This window comes from Choloepus didactylus, chromosome 7 (assembly GCF_015220235.1).
Source record: "Choloepus didactylus isolate mChoDid1 chromosome 7, mChoDid1.pri, whole genome shotgun sequence".
NCBI lineage: Eukaryota > Metazoa > Chordata > Mammalia > Pilosa > Megalonychidae > Choloepus > Choloepus didactylus.
In genome coordinates this window covers 77,257,472-77,277,713 of record NC_051313.1, presented here as the reverse complement: position 1 = coordinate 77,277,713, position 20,242 = coordinate 77,257,472, and the positions used below count along the sequence as shown (strand labels likewise).

General features: G+C 38.5%; 1 protein-coding gene across 2 annotated transcripts in view; it reads right to left on the bottom strand.

Annotated features, from left to right (window-relative positions):
* The window catches only part of IMPG1 (interphotoreceptor matrix proteoglycan 1), a 145,021-nt gene that overhangs the window by 102,847 nt on the left and 21,932 nt on the right, over window positions 1-20,242 (bottom strand). For both annotated transcript variants that reach the window (XM_037844082.1, XM_037844083.1), the window contains 4 exons: window positions 10,554-10,717; window positions 10,255-10,283; window positions 6,408-6,472; window positions 2,174-2,277 (listed from right to left, as the gene is read on the bottom strand). In XM_037844082.1, coding sequence (XP_037700010.1) covers window positions 2,174-2,277; window positions 6,408-6,472; window positions 10,255-10,283; window positions 10,554-10,717 — 362 coding nt within the window. The remainder of the gene's footprint in view (window positions 1-2,173; window positions 2,278-6,407; window positions 6,473-10,254; window positions 10,284-10,553; window positions 10,718-20,242) is intronic.

The following is a 20,242-nucleotide window of genomic DNA, read 5'->3' as shown; positions in this document are numbered from 1 at the left end:
ATTTTCAGCAAAAAAAAAAAAAAAAAAAAAAAAAAAAAAAAATGTCCACAAAAAACGTAATGTTTCTAGTTAAGGTCCATGGTCTCTTATAGTGAAATTAGAGTTGAGGAAGCTGAAAGAAGAAAACAACCAAAGGAAAATACCATTAGGGGCACAGCTCAACTGAGTGGAGGTTGATGCATTTTCTCCTCATTTCTTATCACAAACTCCCCTCTTCCATGAGCATGGACAGAAACCAGTCTTTGACTTTAATAGTGCATGCAGGGGATGTGGATTCACATTTACCAGACTACTGATGCTTAACTAAAAGATTTTCATTCGTCAAAAAACACACGTCAAGCATCTGTTTGGATATAGTACAGAGGTAGGATCTATGGGAAATTAAAAGAAAATTATGGCATATGGTATTTTCTTCCGTAAGCTTATTATTTCATTAAGCAGATTTGATGTTCACATGAAACATTTAAGTAAATTCTTTAAATAGGCATCAGTTTTCATGTCTCTTAACCAGCACCCTCAGTAATTCCTTATTACTACAGGATAAAACCATACTCTTATTCCTGACATTCAAGACTCTCCACAATCTGCTTCCAACCTGTTTTATAATTTTAGTCTCACTTCATTGCCTTGACCATCAGACTGCTCTATCCACTATTGCTCAGATACCACATTGCTTGTGCTAGTTTCCTCACTGAAGACCCTTCTCACCACCCCCCACCTCCAGCAATAACACACACACATCCACACACCACACATCCACACAAGCTTTTTCAGTTCTTGCCAATATCTTGTGGCTCCTTAAATGTAATATCTTCTCTGATCATCTAAGGTAGAAGAGGTTTTTGCCTCTTCTGAATTCCTGTAGCACTGATTAATGTCTGAACCCCTCATTTGACACCTATCATATACTCACATAGAATCTTCTTTTTATATGCGAATCCTGTTGCCCCACAGATGATCCCTTCAATTCAGTATGATTTTCACATTTCCTTGAATCTCTCAAAGCATAAAGCACAGGACCTCTTAGGCACTGTTTTAGTTTCCCAGCTGCTAAAACAAATGCCATGCAATGGGTTGACTTAACTACAGGGATGTATTGGCTCATGGTTTCAGAGGCTAGAAGGCTTACTTCCTTCCAGGGTCAGAATCTTCTGTCTGTCTGGCAATATTTAGGGTTTTGTGGCTTTTCCACCACATGGCAATGCACAGGGCAGTATCGTCTTTCTCTTGTGGCCTCTGTTGACTTCCAGCTTCTTGCTTCTCCCTGTGGCTTCTATCCATGGCTCTTTCTTTCTGTGCCTAATTTCCTTTGTTTATAAGAACTTCAGCCCTTATAATTGGATTAAGGCCTACCCTCTTTCAATTTGGGCACACCTTAACTAACAACTTTAAAGGTCCTGTTTATAAATGGGCTCACAATCACAGAATGAAGGAACATAAACATGCATTTTATGGGGGACATGATTTAATACCCAACAGGCACAAAGCTCTCAGTGGGTCCCATCCTCTGCAACCTGTCCCTATGTGTCATTTTGCTCCCAAATGATACACTTGTCATCTTCAATCATAGCACTTAGAATATTTTGTTGTACTTACTGCATTATAAATTCCTTGAAGGCAGGGACTATGTCTTGTTCATCTTAGGATCTTAGGTGCATAGCTCGATGTCTGATACATCAGTGGATTCTAGTAAAATGTTTGCTGAATGAAAGAATAATGATGGATGCAGGTGGTAAAAAGGATGTTAGGAGGAGGATGCAATGAATGTGAAATGAAATATTGAAGGGATATTTCCTGGAAAAAGAGGGACTTTTGTTAGATTTTGAAGGAGATGGAAGATAGATAATGTGAGGAAAGATAGAAATTTTTAGTGAATAGTTTAATATCAATATTTTTTTCCAATAGCATTTTTCACTGCTAATGGAATGGATTGATTGATTCTAATGCTTGGTGAGTTCCTGCTGTATATAAGGTTCTGTTAGATACCTTGGTAAAAGGGGCCCCTGCCCTCCTGGAACTTACCATTAAGCGCTTTCTTATAATTCATCTCACCTTTTCCTAGCCCTCAATCTATTTTTTTTCTGTCACTGAATCTTAATTAGAGTAACAAAAATACAACACCAAAACACAAACTGGCATGTGAAGAGCTAGATCAGCTCTCAGATCTTCCTACCGTTGCAGGCATCTTGGTGTAGTTGAGGGTATTACTTAGAATTTCATTGAGGAAACTGCCATCAGGAGTGAGAGGAAAGGGCCTGAGTGAGACACTGGCAACATCTGAAGAAATAAAAAAAAAATTTACAGGCATAAAAATGAGACTGGAGTACCTTAAAATTAGAAAAAGTTCAAAATCCCTTAAACTTTTTCTGTCATTCTGAAATTTGCAGATGTTAGGTGGACCCCTCCACCTGCCAGACTTTCTTAGATCTCATAAATATATTCTTGAGAAAAATATAATTTATATTCTTGATACCAAATTCATTCTTCCTCTGTAGGTCCCAAGTTTGGTGTTCCCCAAGATGTGTACAGTTAAATGGTTTTTGCCAAATGTAATCTGATTAACTTTTCTTTTTGCAACATAAAATGGAGCATAGACAGATATTCTTGAGTCTGTTCTAAGAAATTTCTTAGAATACTGCCTGAGTGTAATTTAGATTGCTTTAGCAATCATTGAGGCTTGAGGATTTTAATAATGAGATCCAGGAACACCCTTTTTAGAACAGACCACCATATATTATTCCATATATATGACAACTGTTTTGATATTTAAAGATCTCTGTAGAATGAAAATCTAGGTTCTATTCAAGGAAGGAAAAAAGTATCACTGTAATAAAAATGCATTTCTATTTTCTAATAAATTATTATTTAATAAAAATGTTTAGATGAAATAGTGTTATGGTTAATTGGATTATATTTAGCCAGAAATATTTTTCCATTTCAATCTTCATTGGCAAAACATAGAATATATTAGTTTATTTTCCTGCTTTAGAAAGCAGACTATACCAAAAAAATAATTTGACCTCAAAATATTTAGTTAGGTGTTAGAACCACTCGATACAGAGTCTCTAAAGGAGTGAGACAGACACTCAGGGTCTGAAACTCAGAATTGGTTCAGGGGAGATAACCAGACACCTCTGCAGCCAAGCACTGTTGTGTATGTCCGAGTTCTGGTCAATGGCACACAAGCAGAAGGCCACAGGGTGGGACTTCAGGGAAAGCTATCGTTTCCCTCAAAATAAATAGAGGAGGCAGCAGACTCAGCTGAAATGTATCTTTTGCCGTTCTCTCTTTCCTCATTCATCATGCTGGGCACATAGCCTGACACTCAGAGACGGAGCAGCCATCTTTCTACAAGACCAATAAGGGCAGTGGAGCAAGAAGTCAGAAAGAGCTCGGATCCTTGAAGACTTCTTTGACCACTGGCATTTGTCTTATTGCTCTCCTATTCCAAACCTCTCTTTTGTTAAGCCACTTTCGTGGGTTTCTGTTATAGGAGGGTAAATATAATCAGGAAGACAGTGAAAAAAGGAAAGGTCTTCTGTGAGTACTTGCACTCTGCAATGAGAAGCTCAAGTGTCTACAAAGCCCAGGCAGGATATTGGGTAACATGGAGTATTGGGGCTGGTGATAAAATTTGAAAAGGTGTTTTCCCATGAAGTAGTTTTCACATCTCATTGGCCAAATAAAACATATTTGCTCTAGAAAAAAATTTTGATCTTTCCTCACTCCCTGAGGAGTGTGTGGTGCTTGGGAATTGATCAAGATTCACAAGCAGTCCCCTGCCCCTCTGTGATTCTGTGCAGTGGTCCTACTGGGTGTGTGGTTCCCATGGGGGTGTGTCAGAGTGGGTATGAGAGTCATGTGGGAAGGGTGAATTTTTATTAATAGAGCAGATACCCGGTGGCATATCAGAATCTCAGAGGATGTGGGGCCTTGGCAACTTGTTCACCTAGGCCTGCCGTAGGCAATTAGGATGAATGTTTCCTGTATTCTGGATTTTGTCAGACTGTTAATAATTAAAGGTGTCATCAAGCTTTACAATTCTATGAATAACCTGTTGATGCTACACTTTTTGTTAAAATATTTTTAAAAAGTGTGTAACCACTTTACTAGAAAAACATTTTTTTAAAAAATTGTGTACTCTTCCATTTTATTGCCATAAAAAGAGAAATTATGCAGACTACTAAAACTATTTAAAAACATGGATGAAAGAACAATTGTTAGGTAGGTTGAGTTTATCTTCTAGTGCATTTAGCCTCCTTTGGAGCTTTCCCATTCCTCCTTTACACCTATGCCATCTAGTAAAACCTAATCTCAGGGAAGACCTGACAGATTCAGTTATAATAAACGTCTGATCCCATTTCATATGCTCCTCTCCCAGAGGGGGTTTGCATTTACATTTTAAGGGTTCAGGGCTTAGGTCCAAGATATGGCAACTCTAATTTTGGAACTGTAAACTTAAATTTCCAGATTCCATTACACTTACAAAAATTATCAATGATGATGATGGAGAGAGTAGTAGGGGTGGGTGGAGAGTGAGGGTTGGGGGAAGAGATTATTTTCTTATGAGTAAAGTCTTCATAGTGACCCTGAATGCACACTGTTAAGGACATTTTCCACTGTCTTTTTGCATAAGATTATCACTGAAGCTAACTTTCTGACCAGTTTCTGACTAGAATGATGAGAATTATTTTCATTTAGGATCATGCAGTTCTTTTCATAGCTGCATTTTGGAAATGTGTCAACCAAAGAAATATCTGTGCATGAATCCAACCAGGGTATCCGGAAACATTGGGGAAATAGTTCTAGAACATTTGTTGCTGGAACTCAAATGTTGAATGGTGATGTATTCTACTGTATTATAATATATCCTATCATTTGTCTACCTGACTCTTGTAGTTTTTGTAAAGGAAGAATGGAAACTTGTTTATGAGAAAGAGTTAGCTTTAGCCAAATTATCTTACTAATTTAATTTGGCTATTACAGAGGTTGTGATTAGCTAAAATATACTAGCTCCAACTTTAAAAAATAGAAATATAAATTTCAATTATCTCATTATGTATGACTGTTTCCTAACATTAGAAATGAAGTCAGTGTCAAGCACCTTTTTATATCATTTTTCTATAAATAATACTTTTCAAAGATTTGATATGTGTCAGAGATCAAATTTTAGTTGACTACAAGTGGAATTAACAACTATGCTGTTGTTCTTTTTTATTGTTAAAGAATGTGTTTTGCCACTAAGTGTTTCATTACTGAAATTGAACTAGCCTGTTCCTTATTAGCTACAAGTCAGTCTGAAAGGATAAATTAGCTGAACGTAGGGGAGATACTAAAATATGGTCATAGTAGCTTCCTCTGGAAGTGTGTAAATGAAGAAATGGGAAAGTGATATCATTTGTTTAAAAAAACTCTATTTTCTCAATTTCTACACTTTAAGTCATCAAAATTGGATTTCCTAAAACATTATCAGCATGATTAAAAATCAAATAAAAAACAGGAAATACTGCATAAAAGTTTTAATAGTTTTATTTGTATAATTTTAAGAATTCTTATAATTATTTGGGAAAAAAGGAAGACCACAGTAGAAAAACACATGAATGAGAAGTTTCAAACATCTAATAAACATAGGAAAAATGACCTGTTTTCTATTTCCTTTTGGAAGACATTAAAACAAATGGTAACATGCAATATTGGTAAGTGTGTAACGAGACAGGCTCTTGTGTTTTTGACCAATGGGCTACATAAATTGTAACAAAATTTCTAGAAAACAAATTTGGCAACATGTATTAAGAGCCTTAAAAAATTCATACTCTGTGATTTAGTAATCTCCTTTTAGAAATCTATCTTCAATAGTGATTTGACAAAGATTTTTATTTAAATTTGTTAATTAAAGCATTATTTTTTTTTTTTTTTTTTTTTTTTTTTTTTTTTTTTTTTAAAGCATTATTTTTAATGGCATAAAATGTTTAACAACAATGAAATGGTGAAATTGATTATAATTATATAGATGTAACAGAATGTGGAAGTCATGAAAATGATTATTTTGATGAATTTTAGTGGAATTATGTTAAGTGGAAAAAGGATACAAACTGTTAAGTATAGACTCAATATTACATTTGCATAATAAAAGAATGACTGGGAGGAAATAGGCAAAAATGTTGATAATGGCTGCCTCCAGGGTGTAGGATAATTAATGGATGACTTGGTTTTACTTCTGTTCTTTTATTTTGCAAGTTTTATATAATGTATATAAATTATTTTATCAGGTTAGTACATAAATGGTTTTGAGAAAGCACATTTTAAACTTTATCAATTTCAATCAAGGATTGCTCTATAAATAACATGCTTTCATGATGATTTGAATTAAGGTTCAAAAGCAGACTAGACAAGGAGATCCAACTTACCTGTTGAAAACACAGGGGTTTCAATTGGCTCTTCCAGTGGCTTCTCTATAAATACTTTATCTTTTCTAATAACACAATGGAAAAGAAAGAAGAGGTGGTAAAAAGGGAGTTGACAACAGGGGAAAGGTATTTAAATTTGCCTATACTGAAAGACCTGAAATTTTTTAAAAAAAGCATACTTTAAAACTGGATTTACCTTTTTTTTTTTCATTACTGAAGCAATATTTGATTATATTCTCATTAAAAATAATTCACACAACCCAGAAAAAAGTCATATTTGACTTCAGAGTTTCCCTCCCAGCGTCACGGCATTTTGTAGTTTGGGGCAGCATTTCACAGTAGGCAAAGCTGGTCTTTGGGAACTGATGTTTTATAGTCCCATTGTGCTTATGCTGTGTCCTTGACACAAAAGATGAGTTGGATGTCATGATCTGTGGTTAAAATATTCTTGCTATAAACACAGATTCTGGAATGTGGAAATACAGAGAGTCATTAAGCTTATCTAAAAGGTAATTCTTGTGGTTATAGTAATGGAAGAGAGGTAGGTTTCTGGGCAACGCAGGTATACTAAACCCATATCCTGGACATAGTATTGCTTTTCTGTTTGCCTGCATTGATAACCAGCCATGGGATTGGGGGTAGGTTTGCAGTGCCATGGAAGAGCAGTGTGGAAGATATTCTGGGGGCAGATCCAAGGCTGTGGTTATAGAGCTCTCTGCATAAATTACTGACCCATTCTAGTAAGCTTTGTCTAGAAAGTAGTAGCAGAAGTGATATCTTTTGAAACTCATTGAAAGATTTGTTGCCATAAGCTACTAGGTCTCAAAGGATTATGCCTATTAGTACAATCTAGTAGCAGTTGACCAAAATATTTGATTTAATTTTCTGTGGCTCTGGAAGACCAACAGGGCTAGGTTTCCTGTTGTTGTAGAGTCATCTAGGTTGGCCACAGCCAATGGGACCAGCTGCATGTCTCTGCCACACTCATCTCTGAATGTGTTAAAAGTGCAAGCAGGGACAACATACAAAATATTATGAACCAATCTGGTGTGGGCTCCAATGGATCAGAATGGATGTCAGCTATAAACATGGACCACCATATTGGTGTACATGGGCTAAATATAAACTCAGACCCTATAGTGGAATTTGGAATCAGCATTATACTTGCATTATACTGTGTGTTTACATAGTTTGTCTGGAGATTACATTTAATAAACTAGCATTATAGCAAACATTATAGAGTTTATAACAAACAATTTTCCTTTTTTAACTTGCTTTATTTTTGTTTCTAATAACGTATCTTTCCTCCCATCATTACATTAGCCTCCTTGTTTCACCTTGCTGCAAAAAAAGATAGAAAATAACTGAGAAAAGTAGTTATTAAAATGCTATCATGTTAGTTAAAAGTCAACAGCCTACTTTATGCAGATCCCTGTTTTGAATGCTATTACCTTATCCTTTGCTTATATTAAGTATGATCCTGCACTAAACAGGCAATCTATACCATCCCTGAGGAGCTACAATTTGGGAAACTGGGCTGCTTGGCTCTTCCACTGGTTTTTATTTTAAAGTCATTTGAAATTGGTAGATTTATGGGCTGGTCAGGTGAGAAAATTTTCTGCTTTGTTCTTTTGTAAGGATTTCAAATAAAGGAGGGCTTTTCGTTGTTTTTATTTTGATAACTTGGTAACCACTGCTAATGTGAAATCTTTGTCTATTGCTTCTTTCTTCTTTCCAGCAATCCTGGCAGGCACAGGAGGGGAGGAAATGATTCTCTTTCTTTCTCTTAATGGCTAGGGTAATTGTTTCCTGTAATTTTTAATGTTTCTCTTTCAAGTGTTGGTGCATTCTGTTGATTTTTTTCTTCATGGATTGCCACAGCTTTGTTTTCTTTTTTCTGAAGATGGAGGAGTTATGGATAGTATTTTATAATAAGATTATACTACATTTAAAACAGAGGAGTCAGTATCTTTGTGTCTTGTGAACAAGGTTAATATTTTAGTACAGAGAATTTGTCACATTATTTATCTTAGCAATAACTTTTTAAAATTCATAACAGTGGTCAGATGAAATAATCGACTTAAAACATATGATGAATTTTCTGTGGAGTGGATGGAGAAGTATAAACAGCTCCTGTCCATGAGGAGTTTACACTCTCACAGGGAAACAGGGTGAAGCCATAAAATGTTAAGTGAACATGTAGAATATAGTATAAAGTTCAAATCAGGGAGATGGTGCTGCAGGCTCAAGCGGGCTGGTGAGACATCACGTGGAGGTGGGACTCCACCTGGGGCTTGAGTGAAGAGTATGATTTAGAGAGGCAGAGAGGAGACGGCAGGCTCTGAGGAAGAGGGAAAAGCCTGCAGAGTCCCGGATGTGTAGGGTGTGGTCTGCGTGCGGTGAGGACGCCGTATGGTGGCCGCAGGGGAATCATGGGTAACGGGAGGCAAAGTTGGGAAAGTCAGAAGGTGAAGGACCCTCATGAATTAGTTTGGAATCTGCCTTAGTCAAGGTCCTGATAGAAAACAAATGGCTACTCGTACTGATTTGAACACAGTCTAATAGAAGTGACCATTTACTAAACTGTGGGAAGAGTGTAAGAGCAATCACAAGAGACAGTTCAGTACCTCAGGCTAATACCAGTGGATTGCTAAAAACACCCGGTAGGCGGAAGGGGTGAGCGGATGGAGCAGTAACCACAAACCGGAGACAGAGAAGGCTCCGTGGAAAGGGCTGCCTGACAGGAGCTGACGTGAAGTTAAAGGAGCAGTCTTCAAAGATCGCAGCAGGGAAGGATAATACAGTCCCTCACTTCATTGCCCTCGCTCTCTCTGATCTCCTGTTTCTCTCTGACTGGCTCTAACGAGGATCCAGAGGGGAAGGGATGTCTGTGAGGCCGTCCTCACCAGTCAGCGCCCTGTGGCTCAGAGCAGGGTGGAAAAGAATGGGGAAGGGACGCTTAGAAAGATAAGGGGAAGCTGAGGGAATCATTTGAAAGTCATTGAATATGGCTCACGGTGAGGAAAGGAGTATTTCCGACTTACTAATCTAGTAACAGTTATTCAAGTTAAGAAGGGAAAGACTTAGATGAAGGGAAATCTGTTAGGGAGATTGGGTTTGACATTTTTTTGCAGTGTAAATTAATAAGGTCCTGGACCAGGTTGGTATGTGAAAGGCAACATAAAAATTGCCAGTAATTCCCACAGCCAAATTTGGGTTTCTATTTGTAGTATTATTATCTTCATATTTAGATTTCCAAAGTTTATAAAATACATTTTCTAGTAGTAATTTGTGAATTTAGAGCTTGGCTACAATGTCTTTCTTTAATCATTTTATTTAACACTTTCTCTTTTCCTTTTTTTCCCCACATTTTGATTTTTTCCATTTGATATTCAGTTCTTATTGAAGATAAAATTCAGTGCTTCAATAATTTATTTAAAAAAATACTAACACTTTAGAAAATACCAAATGATAGTTCAAAATTCACTTTCTCTCTGATTATACTAAATATTTTTCTGAAGTAAATAATTTACCATAAATTCTAAAAATCAACCTTTTCTAATTGTTCTGTGTCTTGTAAGTAAAAATACACCTTAGATATTTATCATATAGTAATGAATTCATTTTATCTGCAAACATAATGCAAGCATCCATCTCCACCTATAATGTATCTTCATTTCCCATTTATAGATACATCTATCTTCAGCACAATATATGCATAAATTGTCAGAATATCCTACACAGATCTCAGTGGCTTACATAATATCATAAAGGTACAATAGCTCTTACTTCATTTTATGGTCTTTCCAAAGTCAAGAGCATGCAGGACTCTATTCAGGGTACTTACCTCTCAGGGAAGCTTTTCTGTTTCATTTTCTGCAAAAAGATAAAAAGTTATTTTACCAGGAGATAATGCCCACTGAAGAGCTGAAGTCTATCTTCATTCTTTTCTTCCTTCAACTCCACTTCAACCTGCCCGTACAATATTATTTTGCAAGAATGAAATTCCTGTTGACCTTATCAGATATCTCCAAGCCCTTCAACTAACCCTTATGCTCTAGAAGCCAATTCAAAAGGGGCAGGGGCTGGAGGCCTGGGGAGCTAATATTCAGCCAGTGCTCGAAACAAAAATATGTCTGGGCTGACCTGCTGAAGAAGATCCAGGTGCTCTTGAGAGCTGCTGAAGTTTTTCCCAATGTCAAAGAGGCAGGTTTCCCGCTGGCAGATGCTGACCCAGTCCTGATACTCTCCTGTGTCAGGGATGCGATCCAGGAAGATCCGATATGCTTCCCACACTGCTTCCTGACACACTGCAATGCAGAGCCATGAAGGGTGGGAAAATGTCCATATTCTAAGAAGACTCTCCCAATCCAAGCACAACCTCATAACATGAAAAGCTCATTTATAGCATATGTTGGCATGCAAATTTATAGTCTATAATGAATTCATTTAATAAACCACTTCTTTTTAGCATTTACTATGTGCTTGGAGAAAAATAAAAGAACAAAGGTAGAAGAATGTGTGTATGTGTGCATAAGACTGCAGTTTTAAACAGGATGGTCTAAAGGTGATGTTTGTGCAGACTGCAAGGAGGAAGAAAGTTCCATGCAGTTGGGGAAAGCAAGGCTGAATAGCATTAGGAGCACTGAAGAAACAGCAGGGACTTTGCAGCCAGAGCAAGATTCAGAGTAAAAGAAGATGAATATGGAAAGATGTGGGGAGGGAGACACAGACTGGGTAGGGCCAGTAGTCTTCAAATTTGGATACATATTACCTGGTTTGAAGGCTTTCCAAGGGATGAGCAGGCACACAGACAGTTTAATGAGAGTCAGTTTTTAAGTCTCAACTTCCCTATGTATGCTTTCCTAAATTGTTCTGCCTAAGGACACATCTCTCGCTTTTTACTCTTCCTTTGTTCACAATCCTTCCCCCATTCGTCTATCCCCAATCTTATTGTGACACATTGCTCCTCGGTTGTCACACAAAGGACAATTTGAAATACTATTGTTGAGATTGAGAAAGGAAGTGAATTTTGTCGAGGAGTAGTACTTTTTTTTTTTTTTTACAACTCATATGGTTTCTGATTCTTTGCTTTGAATAAATTAGAAAGAGACTTAATGGAGTCCACAGCTGTAGATCGTTGAAAATAATGAGGACAGATTGCGAGGTGATTATTGGCATATAATGCCAAAAGAATTGAAAGAATTAAGGGCATTACTTGAACAAATCTCTATTCCCATCTGTTTTTTTTTTTTGTTTGTTTTTTTAAATTCATGCATGTCTTTATTTTATAACTCATCTATCCATGCACTGGATAAAGGGGATGTCAGTGACAAGGTTTTTACAATCACAGAGTCACAAGATGAAGGCTATATAGTTATACAGTCATCAAAGATCAAGGCTACTGTATTACAGTTCAACAATTTCAGGTGTTTCCTTCTGGCTATTCTAATACACTAGAAACTAAAAAGTATATATCTATATAATGAGTCAGTAGTCATAATCATTTGTTAAATCTTAACTTCTCCATTACAACTCCTCCCTTGCCTTTGATCATTCTGTAAATCATTAGTGATATCTGGGCAATGACCATTCTAACTTCTTAAAACTGAAAAGGGGTTGTTGACATTATGGGTTAGAGGAATGAAACTGGTTGATGTTCTTGAAGAGACTGGTACCTCTGTGTTTCAGGGCTTATCTGGCATAGGAGCCATCTGGAGGCTTTAAGTGTCTGAAAAAAAACTTAATAGGTAAAACTTGTATAGAGTCTTAGATAGATACCAGGGTATTCTTCAGGGTTTTCAGAATTACTGTTGGTTGGGGGTTGGCATACTATGGCAATTTATAATATCTGGCTCAAGCTTGCTTAAGAATAACCTCTAGAATGACCTCTCGACTCTATTTGAAATCTCTTATCCACTGAAACTTTATTTTGTTTCATTCTTCTTCCCCCTTTTGGTCAAGAAGGCATTGGCAATCCACGGTACCGGGGCTAGGATCATCCCTGGGAGTCATGTCTCATGTTGCCAGAGAAACATATCCTGGGAGTCATGTCCCACATAGTGGGGAGGGTAGTGAGTTTATTTGCAGAGTTTGGCTCAGAGGGAGAGGCCACAGCTGAGTAACAAAAGAGGTTCTTTGGGGGTGACTCTTAGGTGTTTTTATAAGTAGGTTTAACTTCACCATTACAGGAATAAACTTCATAAGGACAAGCCTCAAGATTGAGGACTTGGCTTATTAAACTTGGAGTCACCAATGCTTGAGAGTATATCAGGAATTTCCCAGGTGGGAAATTTAATAGTTCCACATTTTTTTTTTCCAGTCCCTCAAGGGACTTTGCAAATAATTTTTTATTTTCTGCCCAAAATACTGTGAAATATATCAGGGTATTACAATAAGCTGTACAGAGTAACAAGATATCATTCCCTATTCTAGGTTCCATGTAATTAGGTTGTTTAAATAAACTGACCAGACAGGTTAAATCAGATTGTGTGCTATAGAAAATTTTAATTTTGGACAAAATAAACATCTCTTCCTTTCACCTCACACAGAAGCGTAGCATCCTTTACCCTGTATTCTGATTTACCTTAGTCATAATCAAATCAGCTTCATTCATATCTCTAATTGAAGTCTGATTTCTTCTTTCAGCTTCTTTAACAGTTGCTGTATGGAGTAATACTGTCTTTCAGAGCTGCAGAACTCTAACTCTGAGTCTTGGGTGTCACATAGGCACTCAAAGTTCCAGGGAATTACCAGGTTATACATCAAGAGCACAGCATCTCAGAATTTAGAGATAACAGTTAAAACTCAGGAGTAAATGTGATTGCTATAAGAGCTTACAATCTAGGAACTTTTATAATGAGCCTTAATGAACATTCTGTACTCCTTAATCATTGATTGCCCAATCTCTGCCCACTTTCTATCTCCTGATAACCTGTGCTCTTGAGATTAGTTCTCAGAGTTTGCTTATTATAGTTAGTTTATATTAGTGAGACCATACAATATTTGTCCTTTTTTTTCTGCCTTATTTTGTTCAACATAATGTCCTCATGGTTCATTCACCCTTTTGCATGTCTCATGACTTCATTCCTTTCTGCAGCCACTCAATATTCCATCCTATGTATACCACAGTTCACCCTTCTGCTCGTCAGTTGATTTATCCTTGGGCCCATCTACTTTTTTATGTAAAAAAGTCTTCTCAACACTTAAGTAAAACTAAGTAAAAGAATATGGGTAAAATTGGTTTGAACCCTAACTCATTTTAGCAATATTTAATATAAGTAATAAGTAATGGTACATGAACTAGTAGAGAAGCAAAATCAAAGCAGTTCCATCTATCCAGAGGCAGTAACTAATGAAGCTTAAGCTTCAGGACCCTTCTATTACATGGGCCCCTTCCAAAGTCTTGCTTTAAATTTTGTGTTTACAATTTTGCATTTATAAACATTAGTACTCAGAAATCCTGTATGGACTCTACATCAATAAAATTACTTTAAAAATAGATATTTATCAAATTCATAATATGTCTATTTGTTTTAATCAATTGTATACTAAACATAATTATAAAGGCAGGTTAATCCAGAAGAAATTTCTTTTTATACTTTAAGTCTACAGTCACAAGAAATACAAGAAATTATACATATACATATATATATATATGTATTTGTTACTGAGAAGTATTTTAGAACAATAATAATAGACTTTCAAGTATAGAAAGAAATTAAGATAAAACTCTGAGGGGGCAGTGGTGTGGAAAATATGGGTTTATGGAGAAAAAGGAAACATGACATTTATAAGAAGAGTTTGTTTTGTATTTGCTAAAAGTATTTGATAGTAAGTATTGAGTGACTATGGATACATAAGCATGTTCTAATTCTTGTTTTATTTTAAAAAATCAATAGTTAAAATTCACCAAAAGTTACATCCTACCCAGTTATTTAAACTTATGATGAATGGTTTTAGATGTCAACTGAAAAGCAAGCAAGAGGAGACATAGTTTAAAAATTATTTTAAGGGAGTTAAGTTAGCAAAAAAAATGTTAGAAGACCTCTGTTAAAACCAATTGTAATATGTGAATTTTTATCTCTAGAGGGATGAGAAGCAATTGGATGCTTTGGGGCAGAGATTGACATCACCTGACTTTCTAAAGAAATAATTTGACTGCTGTGCTGAGGAAAAGGGGTGAAGGGAAGAACAAGGGAAGAAGACCCTTTTGGAGATTCTTATTTGTTTGCCTTATCCTGCCCTACCCCCACTTATTCTTATGTCTGGAGTTTTCTTAGCTTTCTATTTTAAAGAGACAAAGAGAATTCCAGATCAATAGAAGCTCAGCTCACCTACATCGACATTCTGATCAGAACCTTCACACTAATTAATCTTTCAATTAGTAACTGTGCCAGTTTGAATGTATTGTGTCCCCCAAATGAGATTATCTTTGATGTAGTCTTGTGGGGCAGATGTTTTGTTGCTGATTAAATTTGCTTGGAATGTGCCCCACCCAGCTGTGGGTGATGACTCTGATGAGATATTCCCATGGAGGCATGGCCCCACCCATTCAGCGTGGGCCTTGATCAGTGGAGTCACATAAATGAGCTGACTCAAAGAGAAGGAACTCAGTGCAGCTGTGAGTGACGTTTTGAAGAGGAGCAAGCTTGCTAGAGAGGAACGTCCTGGGAGAAAGCCATTTTGAAACCAGAACTTTGGAGCAGACGCCAGCCACATGCCTTCCCAGCTAACAGAGGTTTTCCAGACGCCATTTGCCATCCTCCAGTGAAGGTACCTGATTACTGATGTGTTACCTTGGACACTTTATGGCTTTAAGACTGTAACTGTATAGCCAAATAAACCCCCTTTTTATAAAAGCCAATCCATCTCTGGTGTTTTGCATTCCGCAGTATTAGCAAACTAGAACAGATTTTGGTACCAGAGAAGTGGGGTGCTTTTGCTGCTGAGTTTGCAAATACCAAACATGTTGGAATGGCTTTTTAAATGGATAAGGGGAATATTCTGGAAGAATTGTGAAGAGCTTGACAGAAAAGGCCTAAACTGCTTTGAAGCAACTGTTTGTGGAAATATGGACTCTAAAGATACTTCTGACAAGGCCTTGAATAGAAATGATGACTGTGTTGTTGTGAACTAGAAGAAAGGTGATCCTTGTTTTAAAGTGGCAGAGAATTTGGCAAAATTGAGTCCTGGTGTCAGATGGAAGGAAGAATTTGAAAGTGACAACCTGGAATACTTAGCTGAGGTGATCTCCAGACTACATGTGGAGGATGTACCCTGGCTTCTCCTTGCAGCTTATAGTAAAATGCGAGCAGAGAGAGATAAACATAGAACTGAACTCTTGGGTTCCAAGAAACCAGAAGCCAATGGCTTGGAAAATTACAAACTTCCAGGGGGTGGAATCCCAGAAGCTACAGCCCAACATGAGGATGTAAGCAAACATGGAACCCAGCCACCATTTCAGTACAAGCCAAGATTGGAAAAGGAGTTAGGCAGAAAGGATTTGTGGAAAGTCCTATTGTCTGATGGCTTTGACCCCTGCATGCTTCATGCGAAGCCAACAAAATTTTTGCGAGATCTTTACAGACAGAGCCATTGCCAGTCTGAACTGGAGGAGAAAGACAAGGAACAAACTGAAGGAAAAATTTCTTCAAAGACAGAGCCATAGAGGTTGAGGTCTGGAGTCAAGAGGTCTCAGGCTGGGAGAGTGGAGCAGCCCACAGGCATGGAAAGGGTGAGTTTGCCCTGGAGGTCGAGGGCAGGCCTTCCATCTTGATGCTCAGGAAATGTCCTGCCACCCCAGGCCCCAAAGAGGGTGGAGCACATTTCCAGGGAATTGGGGAGAGCCTGGCTGCCACCACACTGTTCTGAAGGGGTTGAGCATGTGCCCCAGAGATGGAAGGGAATCCGGGAGCTGCCCCGATGTTTGAGGAGTGTTCTAGTTAGCTAATGCTGCAGAATGCAAAACACCAGAGATGGACTGGCTTTTATAAAAAGGGGGTTTATTTGGCTATACAGTTACAGTCTTAAGGCCATAAAGTGTCCAAGGTAACACATCAATAATCAGGTACCTTCACTGGAGGATGACAAATGGCGTCCAGAAAACCTCTGTTAGCTGGGAAGGCACGTGGCTGGCGTCTGCTCCAAAGTTCTGGTTTCAAAATGGCTTTCTCCCAGGACATTCCTCTCTAGCAAGCTTGCTCTTCTTCAAAACGTCACTCACAGCTGCACTCCGTCCAGTCTCTTTGAGTCAGCATGTTTTATATGGCTTCACTGATCAAGGCCCACCCTGAATGGGTGGGGTCACACCTCCATGGGAGTATCCCACCAAAGTCACCACCCACAGCTGGGTGGGGCACATTCCAAGCAAATCTAACCAGCACCAAAAGTCTGTCCCACAAGACTACATCAAAGATAATGGCGTTTGGGGGACAAAATGCATTCAAACCGGCACAAGGAGGATGGGGCTGAGAAGGTGGTCTCTCCAATGTGTGGATATGTTGGAGCACTCACCTAAGCATTTGGAGAGGAAAGGGCTGCTGAAAAGGCCCTTAGGAAGGGTTAGACGCCCACTCTCTCAAGCCCCAAGGATGCAACCTCGTTCTCTAAATGACTCTCAGACTGAATTCTAATGGAGTTTGTCTTGTGGGTTTTAGGAACTGTTTTGGTCCTGTTAACCCTGTTTTCCTTACTGTTTCTCTTTATGGCAATGGGAATGTTTATCCTATGAATGTCCCTCCTTTGTATATTGGAAGCACATAACTTGTTCTAAGTTCACAGATCCAAAGCTAAAGAAGAATTATGCCTTAGGACCCACCATGTCTGTAATTGATTTTGATAGGATCTTGTACTTAACTTTTGTTACTGAAATGATTTAAGTTTTGTGATATTGTGATGGAATGAATGTATTTTGTATTTGGAAAGATAATGTCATTTTGGGGTCCAGGGGGTGGAATGTGCCAGTTTGAATGTATTGTGTCCCCCAAACACCATTATCTTTGATGTAGTGTTGTGGGGCAGATGTTTTGGTGCTGGTTAGATTTGCTTGGAATGTGCCCCACCCAGCTGTGGGTGATGACTCTGATGAGATATTCCCATGGAGGCATGGCCCCACCCATTCAGGGTGGGCCTTGATCAGTGGAGTCATATAAATGAGCTGACTCAAAGAGAAGGAACTCAGTGCAGCTGTGAGTGACATTTTGAAGAGGAGCAAGCTTGCTAGAGAGGAATGTCCTGGGAGAAAGCCATTTTGAAACCAGAACTTTGGAGCAGACGCCAGCCACATGCCTTCCCAGCTAACAGAGGTTTTCCAGACGCCATTTGCCATCCTCCAGTGAAGGTAACTGATTACTGATGTGTTACCTTGGACACTTTATGGCCTTAAGACTGTAACTGTATAGCCAAATAACCCCTCTTTTTATAAAAGCCAATCCATCTCTGGTGTTTTGCATTCCACAGCATTAGCAAACTAGAACAGTAACCCACAAAGCCAAGAACGTGTGCAGTCCCTACCACTGCAAATGTGCCATTGAGTTTCCCACATTTGGGGAAATCACAGGGATTAGCACACCTGGAGAGCCATGGACTAGCCTTACTGTGGAGAACCACTTTTGTGACCTTATCTGGGAGTTTTAATGGCTTACTCCCTACCAGCCATCACATGGTCTCTGGACCTTCATCTGTAGTCAAGACTCTACATACCATGCAAGGAGGCAACAACACTTTGCCCAAACCCTAAGAGTTGTGTGTATAGTCTGAGCAAACCAGCTGTCCATACGCTACTATTCACCTACACACTCTACTTGCTCTTTGCAGATGTTATTTTGTGTTTCCATTTTTTTCCCAATATATCTGCTAGTTTTGAGTTCAAAACATATTTAAGCACTGGAAATACAACTATACGTAAAATAAACAAGCACTGCCTTTGAGGGCTTGGTCTTAGTGACTTTCACTGACAATCTCTGTGTGTGAAACATCTGGGAAAAAATGCGGTAACCCCATCTGTTTACCAGTTAGGCATCCCCTCAGATATGTTGGCTTTCGTCTCAGATTTAATCTTCCTTTATTTCAGTACAATTTAAATCTTGAATTCATTTTGCTCCCAGCAACCCAAACTCAACTATACTGGCATCATAAAAGATGTATATAGATGTATATAGAAGCTCACTTTCCTGTATGCTTTGTAGCTCTAGGATGCACCAAGAGCTAAGCAGAGCTTTTTGTAGGCACCAGACACCCTATCATATGGTTGGGCGAGACTGAGCCTGGATTGTCAAGAAGGATGTGCTTCGTTTTGGTGCCTGAAGCTACCCAGGTCTGTTCATTTTCCTGCTGCCCGTTCTCCCATTCCTGGGACACAGAACTTCCCTGTCTCCATAGAAAACTGCTTTTCACAAAGGCCCTGAGAGAGCTTTTTCCTGGAAGCACAAATGTCTGAAACTGCTTGAAGAATTATCTCCCAGGGTCATTGTAGTTCATAGGAATCAAAATGTTAAAGATAAAAGAGAGATTTTCTGCAGGCTCTTTTTGAGGGGAAGGGCTTTTGGTGGCCCCTCTGAAGTTGTTTTTCTGGCTTCCTTGAAACTTAACATGAATGAGGAGGTCCAGAATGCTTCTATGATTGAGAGAACAGGGACACCAGCTAATGTCCCAGTGGGAGAGTACTTCCTCCTTATTGAGAGGGCATCAAAAGAACCCTTGAAAGTTGAGGCATCTAAGGATGTCAGGACAGTGAGGGGTCTGAAAATTTGTCAAAGTTAGGTTTTTCTAACCCCTTGATTTGTTTGTTCTGCTCCAGCCTTCTCTGAACATACTGGGAGGGATTGCTGCTAGATTCTTCTACATTTGTTAGCTGATGCCTGAAATCCAATGGAGCCACAACCTCTTGCTGAATGTCATTCCCTAGGTTGTGTGATGAGGTGGGAAGAATTTTAGAGTTCATGTGTCCTCGAGGCCAAGCATGGATGTCTGTCAGTGGAAGTCCAGGCTGGCAGGTGGGTCATTCACTTTGAGGAGGATTAAAGTAGATCAGAGATACTTGCTGGGCTCATGTTCAATGAAGAGAATACACACTGGCATGGGAGTCAGGATACTGGGTTCTAACCCTGCTCTGCTGCTAACTGTGGCCCTGGGCATGTCACCTCACTTCCTTGGACCTCAGTTTTAGTTTCCTTGCCTGTATATGGTAGATGTTCTCTAGACTGGTTCACAAACTTTAAGGCACAAACAAATTACCTGGGGACCTTGTTAAAAAGAAGATTCAGACAGTAGGTCTGTGTGGGATCTAAGATTCTGAATTTTTATCAAGCTCCCAGGTGATGGTGATGCAGAAATTCTGGACACCTCTAAGTCATACATTACTGTGAAAGAAAGATCTAGTTTTTGATATAAGGGTTGGGTGGGTAGGACCACAGGGCTCAGCCTGGGAGACTACCAGAAAGAAATTTTCTTCTTTTGCAGTTGTATCGGGGGACATGTATGTTTATAATTCTACAAGGAAGCTTAGAACATTTTCACTTGCATTGCTTTAAGCATTGGTGAAAGAAATAGCTCATATACCATTTGTTTTGAGGAATATGAAAGTTTTCCTCTCCAAGTTTGAAAGATGTCACAGATAATTTTGTAAAAGCAGCAGCGAGAACATTAAGTGGGTTACTCTGTCAAAGGAACACCACTTTAGATTTGGGTCTTATTTCTTGTTTCTCTGTGAACCAATTTGTTAGACTTAAGAAACCCAGGCTGATGAATAGTACAATTTCATATCATCCAGGGGCATCCGTAAAGATAATGGACTGTCATTGCAGAGGGGAGAAAATAGTGGTTTGTTTCATCCA